General features: G+C 40.7%; 1 protein-coding gene across 7 annotated transcripts in view; it reads right to left on the bottom strand.

The window, feature by feature from the left end:
- SIPA1L2 (signal induced proliferation associated 1 like 2) overlaps positions 1 to 14,394 on the bottom strand; it is a 224,180-nt gene that overhangs the window by 24,218 nt on the left and 185,568 nt on the right. For all 7 annotated transcript variants that reach the window (XM_037510414.2, XM_037510417.2, XM_054694989.1 and 4 more), the window contains 3 exons: positions 8,343 to 8,567; positions 3,545 to 3,698; positions 1,150 to 1,369 (listed from right to left, as the gene is read on the bottom strand). In XM_037510414.2, the coding sequence (XP_037366311.1) occupies positions 1,150 to 1,369; positions 3,545 to 3,698; positions 8,343 to 8,567 (599 nt within the window). The remainder of the gene's footprint in view (positions 1 to 1,149; positions 1,370 to 3,544; positions 3,699 to 8,342; positions 8,568 to 14,394) is intronic.

The raw sequence follows: 14,394 nt of genomic DNA, 5'->3' as shown, positions 1-14,394 counted from the left end.
GCTGGGGATGTCTATGTGTATTATGAAGTTCAAATTGGTTCTAAAGATAATGCTTTTGATGATGAAATTAAAAAAAAAATCCTGACAATGAACGTATTTCTGATTAAATCTTCACTCTTCCTGTACAATAGAAATTGACTATGAATAAAAGAAACAAAGCTAACCACTGCAAAGTAAGAAAGATATCACCCTTAACACTAACACAGAAATAAGGAATTGACACTATGGAAAAACAGATTTTAACTGTGAAGAAAAATAATCTAGACATTGTCCAGTTAAACTGTGGCCAGTAAATTGGAGTGAACTGGGCACAGGGTGAATGGCAAGCACAAGAACACACTGCCTGCTAGCAGGAGAGGCAGGCCTCCCAGAAGGTCTCCTGATGCCTGCCCACCCCATGCCTAACATCAGGAATTAAGGGTCAAGAATAAATAGACATAGAAGACTAGAAATTTCCTCCTTGCTCACCGTCCACAGGAATACATCCCGGTGCCACAGCTTTCTCTTCATAAAACGAGGTTTTAGACTTTTTATCTTTATGCATAGAAATAGCTGAGAGGTGGTATAGAGGTCACTAGTTTACTTGATAAATGTTTAACTGGGTTTTTCAGTTTTTTTGCAAATTGGTAATACTGCTTACTTTTAAAAATGTTCACTCTGGAGCTTTTATGTTTAAAAATTATTTTTTAAAAAGAACATCCACTCACAAATGATATATATCTTTTTAAAAAGTGGAGACAGGGCCTCCCCAGTGATGCAGCGGGTTGAGTGCTGTGCTGTGAAGCTGTCCACAGCCACTGCAACGCCGGTTCAACCCCCGCTGGCTGGCAAGAATCCCACATGGTGTGGCAGTCCTCTCCTTCGCCCGCTGCTCCTCTCAGCAGTGTATTTCTGTTGTCTGCCTGTTCTGCTCCCTGCTCTGTCTCTGGTGAATCTCCTCATCCTCCCGCACCTCTGGCCTGTACCCCAGCTCTTGTATAAAAATAAAAATAAATCTTAAAAAAAAAGGAAAAAAAAGAAAAAAGAAACAAGCCCCCACCCCAAATCCCAGTAGCAGACAACTGAGGAGGTTCCAAGGCAGTGCCTGTCAATGCACCCACACCTTCCGAACTGGTGTGACCTCGTCCGTGCCTGCACCCATGCACTTACTTCTTAGGCTCCCCATGCTGGGTGCAGGGTGGGTCCGCGGGGGCAGCGTGCTGTGGTAGGGCGGGGTGGTGCTGAACAGAATGTCGTTGGGCAGCGCTTGGTCAAGGATGGAACTTCGGGAACTGCCAAAGGATGAGCCCCTCCGATTGCTGCATATGCTCTCATCGGAGAGAGTACGGTACAGCGACCTCCGTGGGGACAGATTCCCATAGAATGAAAACTAGGAGGTAAACATAGAACATGTTGGAGAGGCAAGAAACAGATAGTAGAGAGCTAAAAGCATGGAATTTCTTTGACTAAATCTGGTGACTTTGCAGCCCACTGGGTCTCCCTAGCCTGGCATCAAGGGTTACTTAGGAATGCTCAACCAGGTCTGTGGGCCTTGCAGGCAAATACCCAGGGCTTCGCGCAGTTATTGGATTTGAATGTTTTCCTCCTTTGACATTCTGTGAAATATTATCATGAATTAGACATGCACTGCTTTATTAATTTTGAAATGTTAAATGAACCTCCATAACCTTGTGACAGTGAGACTCCTGGAAATATATAAGGTTGCCATTTCAGGTGACACTTAATCAAAGCCACACATAGAGCTGGCTTGATTTTAATTTGAAATGACTACAATTTAATATTAGGCAATTTCTGTACTAATCAACTGCATGTGAGGTAAAATCTAATCTAAATAATAATAAAAGTAATTTCAAATATTGCGGCTTTCCAGGACATACAAATAGGCTCAAGAAAATGGTTATCAGTTCAGTAAAATCTTACTGTCTACTTAAAAATATCACTCACAAAAGTCTATTACAATTGTTGAAAACTGAGTTGTAATCAATCATAACCAGACTTAAAGGAAACATTACAAATGATTATGTATTAAATCTCAGGGGGAGGAAAATTCTTAGTCAAGAAGCAAATACTCAAGAAAGTCAAATACTCAAGAAAAATTAAGCCAAATCTTAATTTCCAACTATTTCTGCACACTGAACCACATTCCTTTGATATAAACAATAGTAAAATCCAGAATGTTCACATCAAACAAATATAGAAATGTCTATTTACATTTGTGAATGCAGTAAGAGGCTAAAAATATTTCTATTGTATGTGTTCCTTCCATTCTGTCAAGTCTATCCAACTGATGAATGGAAACTGGGATATGTACAAACTACAAAGTCAAATTTACACTAAGAAAAGAAGGTGATTTGTCTTAGGAGGGGAAAAACACATGTCAAAGAGAAGTTCACTCCTATTTAAAGAAAAGATGTTTGCACTTTTAATACAATAGCCTGCATCCACACTTATACAGTACCATATACATGATTTGATACAAGTTAAAAAAAAAAACCCCACACAACTCATTATGACTGAGTTCTTCTGGGATTCCCTTTTCACACACGACCAGCCGGTTCTTCAGAACATGATTATAGGCACATTAGATTAAAGCAGCTTTGAGGTAGTATCTAATTAGAGCATTATTCTAGGAACACAATTAGGTTAATTGCAGTATTGTTTTATTATAGGGAAGACAGAAGCACCAAGATTTGCTGTTTACCCAGATCACAGTCAATATGGCAATGCCTAATTTGTTTTTTTCTTTTCTTTTGGACAAAGGGAGCAAGGGTTTACACAGGAGAGCTCTGGTTTCCAATCCTCACTGCCACCAATGTGAACATATAACAAAGTGGTTTAAGAGACTGCAATAACACTGAAACTGAAACAGAAAGAACTATAAGAACTCTAATCCTGGGAGCAAAGGCGTGTCACTAAGCATAGGTTGGCTAATAGTGGCGTTCTTTGTGACGGCTGCAGAGTCTCACACTGCACAGTGGGTGCCATCCTATCTGTGACCCCCCCCTTACCCCCCTGGAATTATAATATCCAACTCTCCTTCATTTCTGGAATAGGGTTACATCTAAGAAGGACAGCAAGGAGCAGAGTTAGAGTTCTGGAGCAAAAAACAGGTGGTATGAATTTTAATAGCTACCGTTTCTAAACTCCTATTATGTCCCAAACTGTGTTAAGACACTGCCCATGTTATTTCTTATCTTTGCTATAATTCTGAAGGACACTTATTATTGTCTCCCTTTTTTTTTATTAGAAGAGAACACTAGGCCAAAAGATTAAGTCACTTACAGGAAGTCATGCAGCCGATGGCCCAGGAGTAGGGTTTGAGGCCAGGCCCTCCTCACATGAGCTCTGTCCACATGCTAGAAAGCAGCCCTTCCCTCCTCTCATGGGCTCATGGGACAGACACTGAACACGGCCAGCCACGCACACAGTGGTGCGTGGGATCACAAGAGAAAATGCATGTGGGGGTCCTCTGGGAACCCCTGAGTCTCTTCAGAATTTTCTTTAGTGTTTCTGGTAACTTCAAAGCCCCACAAAAGTTACTAACCTTCCTTCTTCCTTCCTCCACTAAGGGGCTGTCAGGAAGCATCAATTTCAGGAAGTCTTCTTTTGACAGAACATGTTGGGTTTCTGAAACAGCATCTCCCACCACTGTCTGATGCTGCGCAGCCGTGGACATGAGATCCATCTCACTATACAGCCTGTTGGCACAAACCAGAAGGGAAATTAAAAGGAGAGGTCAGCCTATTTGCAAAGTGCCTGCAGTGTTAAAAATTAAAACCCTAAAACCATTTTCAACAACCATATACACACACCGTTCTTAATTATTTAGCCGGTTCACTTTGCGGCACTTGCTCCAGACCCCCGTGGCAGTTTACATTTGTGGGACGAACTCAACTACAAAGTTAGATTTATGAATAATTCAGAAATAAATAAGCTCCCCAAAGCCCTGGATGCAAAAAATATAGCCAATTTTTAAAGCAAGGCTGTGCCTTCTCTTTCCTAATTTGTGTCAGAAAACAGTTTCAATAATTCATCAGAGATTATCATATGTCCTTTGAAATACCCCTTGTGATCCTCAGAATCACAGGGAGCCTTTCTCTTGTGTCTGGACAAGGGGACCACGTTGCACCCAGGCAACACAGAGGGAGCCACCCGGGGGAACCACAAGTGTAAGAATAATCAATGCAGGCCTGTGCCAAGCATGTTTTATTATCAGCAATTTTGCGAGGTTGTTTAGATAAACAAAGCAGCTGTCTCCCTTAATTATAGGTATATAAAAATGTATTTATGGACAACAAAAGACTGTCTAGCTGAATTACTGTTTTCAGCACTTTTCCAGGGAGAAATCTGGGAAGTCGTTTTTAAAAGGTTTCTTCTGCAATCTGAGCAATCGAACATTCCTGAAGATGCTGAGTGATGGGTGACTGCACTGTCCCTGGAGGGAGTAGTGTCCCCTACCCCCATCACCTGCTACACAGCACTCTGGACCCAGCCCAGGGCAGAGGGCAACCGCAGGTGACCTGGGTGTTATGGTCGTATGTCACTGTGATGAGTTATTTTGCAAGAAAGGCTATCTTTGTCTCAGTGACAGCTCATAGGGAGATTATCAGAATAAGATAATCACAGAGACATACACAAAATTAAGCATGATTTATCTGGAGATCACTCTGGCTTTTGCTGTGTTCAAAAGGTACGTCAGGTTCCCTGCACTTTTTAGTTCTTGAAGCACCACAAATGCTGACAAGGTGAACAGACAGTGGCTGGAAAAGCAGTTTTGGAAAAAAAATTTTTTTTTAAAGATTTATTTATTTATGCAAGAACTGTGGTCAGAGGCACAGGAGGGTGAGAGGCACAGGAGGGTGAGAGAATCCACCAGAGACCGAGCGGGGAGCAGAACAGGCGGATGGACTGAAAACACTGCTGAGGGGAGCAGCGGGCAAGACAGGAGAGGTCTGCTCACCATGTGGGTTTCTCCCTGGCTGGCTGGGAATCGAACCCACACTACAGAGGCTGCGGACAGCTTCACAGCACAGCACTCAACCTGCTGCACCATGGGGGAGGCCCCGTTTTGGAAAACTTTTAAAATGAGACTAAAGATGTGGCTGGTGTGCAGGACAGATGGTGGGCTTCTGGGATATAAAAACTACATTGGGAAAACATGCAGGTTTTAAGGAGAGTGTACCTAAAAGGTTTTTTTGGACTCATTTCCCTCCCCATCCCCTGCTGTAAGACTCAGATTTATGGTTTGCCTGCAATTTTTGGCTTTTGCTTGATCCTTTGTTCAATTTCCTTATATTCCCCCTATAAGTGAGACCAACCAATATTTTTATTTTTGCTTTTGACTTATTTCACTAAGCATAGTCCTTCTAGCTCCATCCATGTTGCTGCAAATGACATGAATTTATCTTTTTTGACTGCTGAGTACTATTCCATAGTGTTTATATACCACATCTTCTTGATCCAGTTGCCTGTTTTGGGCATTTGCATTGTTTCCACAATCTTAGCTATTGTAAATAGTGCTGCAATAATCAATAGGGGTGCACTTCTTCCTTTGAATTAATGTTTTTGAGTCCTTTAGGTGTATCTCCAGGAGTGGAATTGCTGGATCATATGGTAGGCCCATTTTTAAGTATTCCCCCATGTGACTTTCCATAGTGGCTGGACCTTTCTGCATTCCCAACAGCGGTATGTTCCCATTCCACATCCTTGCCAGCATTTGTTGTTGCCAACTTTTGACTTTGAGATTTGGGATGGGTAGGTACTCAGAGCCTCAGCCCTATGTGCTTTGAAAAATATGTAGGGGACAAAACCCACAGGTCCCATCAAGCGTGAACTGGAAAAAAAGACAGTACCTATAATATTATTAAATTGTGATCTTCTACTTTCCCTTTATGACTGAATATGACTGAATAAAAATTTCTGGCCTTTTCTGCTAAATTAGTAATTTTATTAAAACTGTCAATGGACATGTCAGGAAGTATGCTGAGGATATACTCTGTACCAGTCAAGAGGATTACAGTGGGTGATCCTCTGCCTGAGCACCAGAGCTCCCAGGTCAGGGGTGTGTGTGTGTGTGTGTGTGTGTGTGTGTGTGTGTGTGTGAGAGAGAGAGAGAGAGAGAGAGAGAGAGAGAGAGAGAATGTGTGTGTGTAGGGGCAGGAAAAACAAGTGGGGCTTCACACTGTAGAAAATGCTGGGCTAGAGGGTGCAGAGAAAGGTCCAGCTATAAATGATGCTGGCCATGGACACTTACAAAAGGAATTTAGGCCGAAGGAATTGCATGAATGAGCACAGAGGTCTGAGACAAAACTACTCATCTGGGGCAGTAAGGACAGAGCTACCAGTAAGTGCAGGAGTTAAGGCTTGGAAGTACGTATAGGAAAAATCAGAAATATGCTATGCTAAGCTGTTACCCTGAAGATACTAGTTTAGAAAGATTATAAATAGAAAAGCAAATAACCTCTAAATATTAGTAACCTCTAAATATTAGAAGAAAGAAACCCATCTGGGGTACCATTTGATATGTGGGTGGAGGAGGGGTGGAGTGTGGGCAGGGGGTGCAGCACAGCTGTACAGGCTGAGACTGAGATGATGGCTGAGGCCACAGATCTAGAGCAAAGTGTGAGGAGGGAGGGGTCTTTAAGATGTGGGGATGACAATGTGATGTCAGGAGGAGTCTCCAACAGAACTTGAGTCCCTGACTTGGCAACCAGTTAGATAAGAAAATCACTTTAAACAGAGACTACAGAAAAAGATTGCAGGACAAATTAGGCAATATGCAAGTAAATACTAGCATTGTTCTCTTATCACTGATGTAATATATGAAATAGCACATCTATGAGCCGCTTCTGTGATACTGTAATTAGTCATTCCTACACTTTTTCTCCTAGCACAGACAAGGAACTCCTGAAAACGGGGCTTGGGACTTAATTAGCTTGCTATCTCTAATGCCCCATATAATTTTTTACATGGGTAAACACAACATATTATTGACCACTCCTGATGGATGTGTCTAGCAACTTACTATTTTGGGAACAGTAAACCAAAGGATTTCCTGAATAATGCAAACCACAGCACACACTCAAGGGTTACTTACTCAAGGAATGAGCAGCTCTCATTAGCTGCATTTTAAAACATGAGGTCGTATTATTAACAACAATAACTTAAATCAATGAAGGTTCTACAATATGATTTTAAAGAAGTCACTGGTAATTTCAGAGTTCTATGAGGCTTCTGGAGGGCACAACTTATTTTATATTTTGTGTGCAATGAAACACGAATATTCTCTAAATCTCAATGGTAAAACACACTATCTTCAGCTGGTGTTTCTCAAGCACATCTTCCAGTGATTCAGTAAAATACTGTCTTGACAAAACTTCCCATGTAGCTGGTGCATTCCTGGGCAATGGCTGTCATGGATTCACTACTTCCTGTGAAAGAGGGTTTTCTTGTTTTGGAAACACTTGACTTAGCTGGGTGAGGCCTGCTGTACCTGGTGGGGTGAACACCACACACCAGGAACAGACCTGGGAGGCTGGGGTTCGAATCTCAGCAACAGCCTCAGGTTATAAGGGGGAAGGAGGGCTCTGCTGCCTCTCACTGAGAGTCAGTGTCAGCAAATCAGTGTGTTAAAACATTCCCCACTCCTGCACCCCCCCACCCCTGATGGAGCTATCAATACATCAACAATTGGCAAAAGACAATGACCTCATAATGTAATGCACATGGATCCTTTTTAAGGTTGATCTTTAAAAAAAAGTCAACCAACAGCTAACTGGCCTGACTAGCCTTGCTTTCTTGAAATGTGATTTCTTTACTTGTCTCTTCAGAGAGCTATCAAAAAGCCTTCATACATATTATAAAATGGGTTATCAGTATTTTTTCTTTTCTCTTTTTCAAATAGAGATAGAATATCCCCCACTACCTTCCTCCACAAAACCTAACAGCTCAAGGGGAAATCAAAGTCATGTTAAAATTATGTCTTTTATGTCACTTAACACAGCAACTTCCAGAAACACACACACACACACACACACACACACACACACGGACTCTTTGGGAATTGAAACTGTCCTTGAACCTACTTATTTACAGACTCTATACTCACACCATCAATAGCACATAATCATGGCTTTTCTCTTGCAGCCAGCTTTTTTGAATATAAGAACAATGAACAGAGATTTCTTCAAATTTTATATGCACAAACCAAGGAAAGAGACTTACACAAAGATGCTTTACATTATTCTCTTTTTGAAAATATATTGCTGCTGGCAGAAAAATACATTTGCTTAGTGAACCCTCAAGTGTGTCATGTTTCCTGGAGAAGTCAGGCAGCACCTTACCCCTGGCACTCCGTCACTTCAGGCTCCTCGGGCGGTGGGCTGCCTTCTGATTTCTTCCAGCCGATGACATACTTGTTCACTGCCCCTTGTCTGTGGTAGGGCTTGGACACAGACCCAGGGACCTGATGACTGCTGCTGTGTGACACGATGTAGACTTTGGAAGAATCCAGAGAGCCACTATTTTTGGAACAGTGAGCCGAAGGGCTTCCTGAATGGTGTGAACCACTGAGGAGGAAAAACAGGCAAAAGTGACAATATAAACTGATTTTTAGCAGTGCTGGCACACTGCCAAATTCAGAGCCATAAGGCTTTACTCCTGTCCTTCTCTGTGAGCAAACGAGGCAGGGTAAGGCAGCGAGAGCTGACTTTGTGCCCTGCACCTTGCCCCACAGGCTAAAGATCTACTGCCAGGAAGATGTAAAGAGCAGCAGGTATCTAATAGAAAAATGGAAGCATACTTACAGTGATGTGTCAAAAGAGAAAAATCAAATGGTAAGTAAACATAAGAGAAGGTGCTGAAGCTCAGCCGCAACCAAAAGCTGCCAATGCAAACCATAACAGAATATCCCAACATAATACACTGACAAAAATGGGAACGTTTGATAAGAAATGCCCCATGTTAGCCAGAGCCTGGAATGATGGAGAACCCACCCACCCATTGTTGCTAGGAATGAAAAGTGTGTAAAACAGTTGGGAAAGCAGTGTGGACATGACTTGTACAGGTGTGCGCCTGCATAGGGTATGATCCAGCAATCCCCTCCGAAGGGCACAGACTAGATAAAGCCCTGCACAGGTGCACTTGGAACAGGTAACAGTGTCGACAGGAACCGATCTACCTGCTCCTTAGTGGCCACCTGAACCCTCAGTAGCAGCATGGAGGGTCGATGCATAGCACAAAGGAATAAAGAAAGTACTCTAAGAATGGATGACTGAGGCCAAGGACAATAGTGTGGGTGAAGGGCAAAGACATAATGTTAAAAAAAGAAGTAGGTCAAGAAGAATATAATGAGCATGAATCCATTTTTAAATATGGTTTATCATCAGGTGAAAATGCACAATATGTAGCTAAGAAATGTGTCAATAGTAAAACTATAAAGACAAGTGAGGGAATAATGATCATGAAAGCTAGGTGAGTGGTTCCCTTACAGAGACAAGGGGGGGCAGTGAAGTATGGGACACAGAGAGATCTTGTCATATCTGGGGTTTTGTACCACTGCATGCTCAATTATCATGTGATCAGCAAGTTGATATTTAAAAGATGGAAACCCTAAAAACAACAATTTTAAAAGCTACTGGTTAAGATCTATGCCTACCCTAGAAATATGAAAACCTAGAGGTCTTTCTAAATTCAGCATGATAAATTGTTGTTTCTCTTTTTTAAAAAAAGATTTCTTTATTTATTTTTGCATAGAAAAACTGGGTTGTAGGCCAGAGGTGTGGGGGGTAAGAGGATTCGTCAGTCAGAGCAGGGGAGCAGTGGGCAAGACAGGAGAGGTCTGCTGACCCGGGGGATCCAAACTCAGGCCCTACTGGTGATAGCTATGAGAATTAATCCTTACTTCACCAGGGAGGCCCTGAATAATATTCTTAAAAATGAGATCAGGAACAATGATGTAAAAAATATATAAATAAATTATTTTTAAAAATTTAAAAAATGAGATCAGGATTTACTTCATGGACTGGACAATCCTGAGGAACAGTTCTAATGTCAGAATTTGGAGAAGTAGGAGAGCTTCATTTTTAGGTGCCTGACACTCAAGCACAGTTGCAGGGATCTGGTGCCAGAGCATTTAAGTCCCAGTGCCAGGTCTTGGCAATCCTGGGTGAGTTTCTGAACCTCAGTTTTCTCATCAATGAGTGGATAGATAACAGGATCTACCTCAGAGGATTACTTTGAAGATGATATGAGTTAATATTAGTGAACCACTAGAACAGCAAAGGCACAGGGTAAAAGTTCTATAAACACAGCCAATTATTTTAAAGTGATATAGGAAAGAATTATCCACAAATACCACAGGTATTTGCCATTCAGTTTACCACAGGGTTCCCAGGTGGCACGTTCCTAAGTGTGATGAAATCTAATTATTTTTTTGTTGTTGTTCTTTTTTTTAATTAATATTTTATTTTATATAATTCTTACATCATTTTTCATTTTTGCACAATGTATGCGTTTTTATTTTGGTTATATTCCCCATACAATTGCACTCCTCCCCCTTATTTTGACCCTAGTCCTTCCTCTCCCCACCCCCATGTGTCTCTGGTTTATAATTGCTTGTTGATTTTGATTTTTACTTTGTATTAATTAGTCTTTTTTCTGGTCCCTTATTTAGGTTTTCTAAATTCCTGCTATGAGTGAGACCATCCAGTATTTTTCTTTTTCTTTCTGACTTATTTCGCTGACATGATCCCTTCTAGCTCCATCCATGTTGCTGCAAACTGCATGTGCTTATCTTTTTTGATTGCTGAGTAATATTTCATTGTGTATATGTACCACATCTTCATGGTCCAGTCATCTATTTTTGGGCATTTGGGTTGTACCACTGATTGGTACATATGGTATACATATAAAGCCAGGTATCACACAAAGGAGAAAGTTTAAGGAAACAAGAAACTGACCCATTTGTGGAGACCTGTGGTATTTGAGAATTTAAACAACAAAACAAACAGAGCACCTCATCCACTCCTGTGAAATAACTTTGTGGCTGCTGGGAGGTGTGGTACTCCTGAATATGACACTATGCCCCCTCAACATCGGCATTACATTATGGGCTCCAGGGGAAGCTGTTTTACTGCTTCCGGTGTCCAAAGCAACACATGGACTAACCAGCACTGGGAGGAAGAGCTGATGATCTCTATTTATTGGGGTGCACTTGTTTATAAACTCCTAACATGAAAACTCCAAATTGAGGTAACGGTTTTGGAAGACCTGTATATTTTCCCAAAAATCTTGTTTTTTTAAAAAAGATTTATTTATTTATGCATACAAGAGCTGGGGTACAGGTCAGAGGTGTGGGGCTGAGAGGATTCACCAGAGACAGAGGGTAACAGTACAGGCAGATCTACTGAAATACACTGCTGAGGGGAGCAGTGGGTGAGACAGGAGAGGTCTGCTGCACCATGTGTTTTGAACTTGTGCTGCAGTGGCTGCAGATAGTTTCATAGTGCTGAGACTTAACCTCTTGCGCCACCAGGGAGGCCCCCACAAATCTTATTTTGAAAAACATCAATTCTACAAAAAAGGTCGATGAATAGTAGAAAAACATCCCTATACCCTTCATCTATATTCACTAATTGTTATTATCTGGTACATCTGCATTATTTCCCTTTCTACATGTATTCCTCACTGAACCATTTGAGAATGATCACAACTTTTATAACATCATATGCCTGTATGTTGATATGTGTTTTGTAAGAATAAGGACGTTCTCCCACAGAGTAGTGATATGATTATCACACTCAAGAAATCAGGTCTTAATGTAAAGTCTATATTCTAATCTCCCAATAATCATCCTGAATTTAAAATTATTGCTCCAATAGTGCTTATGGGCTTTAGTTTCCCCATTTTGAGTACGTGGAAGGATTGTGCCTTGCCTGTGGCTACCATGGGGATCATGAATTTTTAAACCTTTGATTATCCCTGAGATGTTTTACAGTCCAGAGTCTCAAAGTCTACTAAAGGCTAATATGCTATAAGCTACTCACGTTCTCCCCCTGAAATTAGTGAACTGAAAAATCTTAGCCAATGTGTAAAGAATAATGAGAACAAGGACAAAAACTCTTGCATTTTTGCATTTGTTTCACTGGAGATATTTTTCTAATTCAGACTTGATAGAAAATGTCTTACACTCCAGCAGCTGGACGTTCAAAAGTTGTCCCTAAGAACAGATTCATTGAATGTGCTTCATAATTTGGCACAAATTTGTATTTAGCAGAAAAACCAACACGGTAAAAGTTTTCTCTGAAGCTGGTAAACATTCTAGAGCATTAGCAATAAGCTGATCATGAATCCTTTCCTTCTAGACCCAAATTCTTGTTTCAGACTTTCACTGCCAACTTCCATTCATTTGTATGAAGAGGAGGGTATGAAGACATGAATAATGATCAGCAACAGATCGTCAATCATATTAGCCACTTACGGGAGAGTCCAAAACATGAATTTTTTTTTTTTAAATTGATTTATTTCACTGCAAAACCTTGGTTCGGCTAGTATGAATGCTGCTCTGTATTCTGAGCTCTTATCTTAGTGTCCTGCCTCAGGCTTTGTTGAATTAAAAGAACTGAGCAGCAAAAGAAAACAGATGAGTACACACTTGTTCTGCTTAAAAAGTGACTCCTGCACATACTCCTCTTTCACCCTTCCTTCCCACCCCCTCCTCAGTTTTTCCTTACTTGTGGGTGTGGCTTGTTAAGTTCTCCTTTTTCCTCCTTAGTGCAGCCCTGGAATTGTTTCACATACACAATTCCAAACTTACTTTATTCATGGATGGGTGCTGGGGCTGTCTGTGTGTGCTGGGGGTGGAGGTAGTAAAAAGTCAGAATTAGAGAATGAAAAACATGCCAGACATTGATCTGGGTTCTTGAAAATGTGATCTGGAAATAGTTGATTCCACATTCTTCCACAGGCAGCCCACACACTGGCTTATTAACTCATTGATAAGCATCTATGGAGCACTTTTCTTAGAGTTCCTTCTTTCATTCCACAAGTATTTGAATGCCTACCACATTCAAGGTACTAAGTGCTGTGGATGCAACATGAACAAGACAGGTTAAATCCCTTTTTAGCATAGATGCTTCAGGGAAAGGAAGAGAGAAAATAGAGAAACCTGCTACATTCTGCTGGGGGTGGGGCAGGGAGAAGGAGATGCTTGCACAAGCCAGTTCAGGTGGAAGAGAGTGCTAAGATGAAACTGAACCATGGGATGGGATGCAGAGATCTTGAGGGTTGGGTGACCTTGATAGGGCACTCAGCACTGATGTCAGCCTCTGAAAGATTTTATTCTGCTCTTCTATTCCTTGGGCAATTCCCAGTCCCAACCCTAGACCCTCATACAGCTGAGCTGACCACATGTTAGTTTGAAAAGACACAGAAGTGCAAATCACGGTTTGATGAATTCCTCATCACAGGCCCTAGCATTTCAGAGTTGGCAGAACCTCAGGAAACTTTGGTAGGTTGGTCCCTGTGCTTTAATGAGTGAAGTTACAAGGATACTTTAAACATGACATATTAATATGGTTATTTTTTAAAATATTTAGCTATTTTAAAATTCCAGATAAAAAATTTTTAAATCTTATTTTCTCCAGCTCTCCTGCAAATGTCTGTTCTTTACAGAAGAAGTATGGGAACTCAATTTATGGCAACTTCCTACAGAACAAAAGCCTAGAATATTAAGTTGAAAGGTGGCTTCAAAGTCACCATCAACTACAAATTGCAAGAAAAAGACAGCTAGCTAGGTGGTAAAGGATTCCACTGACTCAACACATATCATTTCAACAACAGCTGTGCTCACATTCAATTTAAAGTGGCAGAGAAAAAGTAAAATCTATCAGAAATATAATCTAGCACTTTTCTATATTTTCTGATAGTCTAACCTATTAAATTAATGACTGGTTAAGGTATTCAAGGAAATCTAGTTCAAATCTCTATTAATATCCCTACTTTTATTTATAAATGAAGAAGCTCTGAAAGCACTTTCCACAGAAATGTTCCTTGGTAGTCACACAAAATCTTATTTATGACCCCAATTACATTTATCTACCAAGGTATCAAGAAGTCAGCTGTTTTACAAATCTTCTAAGCTTCCAAGACATTAGAAGGTTATAAAATCTCAACATGTCTTTTCTAGTGTGGTCAATTTTCAACTGTCTCTGAAACGAAGATAGGTATAATTCAGGTAACCAAAGTCATTGATAAAATTTGGAAATTATTTAAAGTTATTCGTGACTAAACATATGTTAAGTGAAATTACTAAAGAGAATAAGCACAGAAGATTTCAGCTAAGGGTGAATATCAAGAAGCAATTGAAAGTAAAAAGTAGCAGGAATAATTACTCTG

The sequence above is a fragment of the Talpa occidentalis genome, unplaced genomic scaffold (assembly GCF_014898055.3).
Source record: "Talpa occidentalis isolate TD23 unplaced genomic scaffold, MPIMG_talOcc4v2.1 talOcc4.14, whole genome shotgun sequence".
NCBI lineage: Eukaryota > Metazoa > Chordata > Mammalia > Eulipotyphla > Talpidae > Talpa > Talpa occidentalis.
The sequence above is the reverse complement of the archived record's forward strand: the minus strand, read 5'-3'. Positions and strand labels throughout refer to the sequence as shown.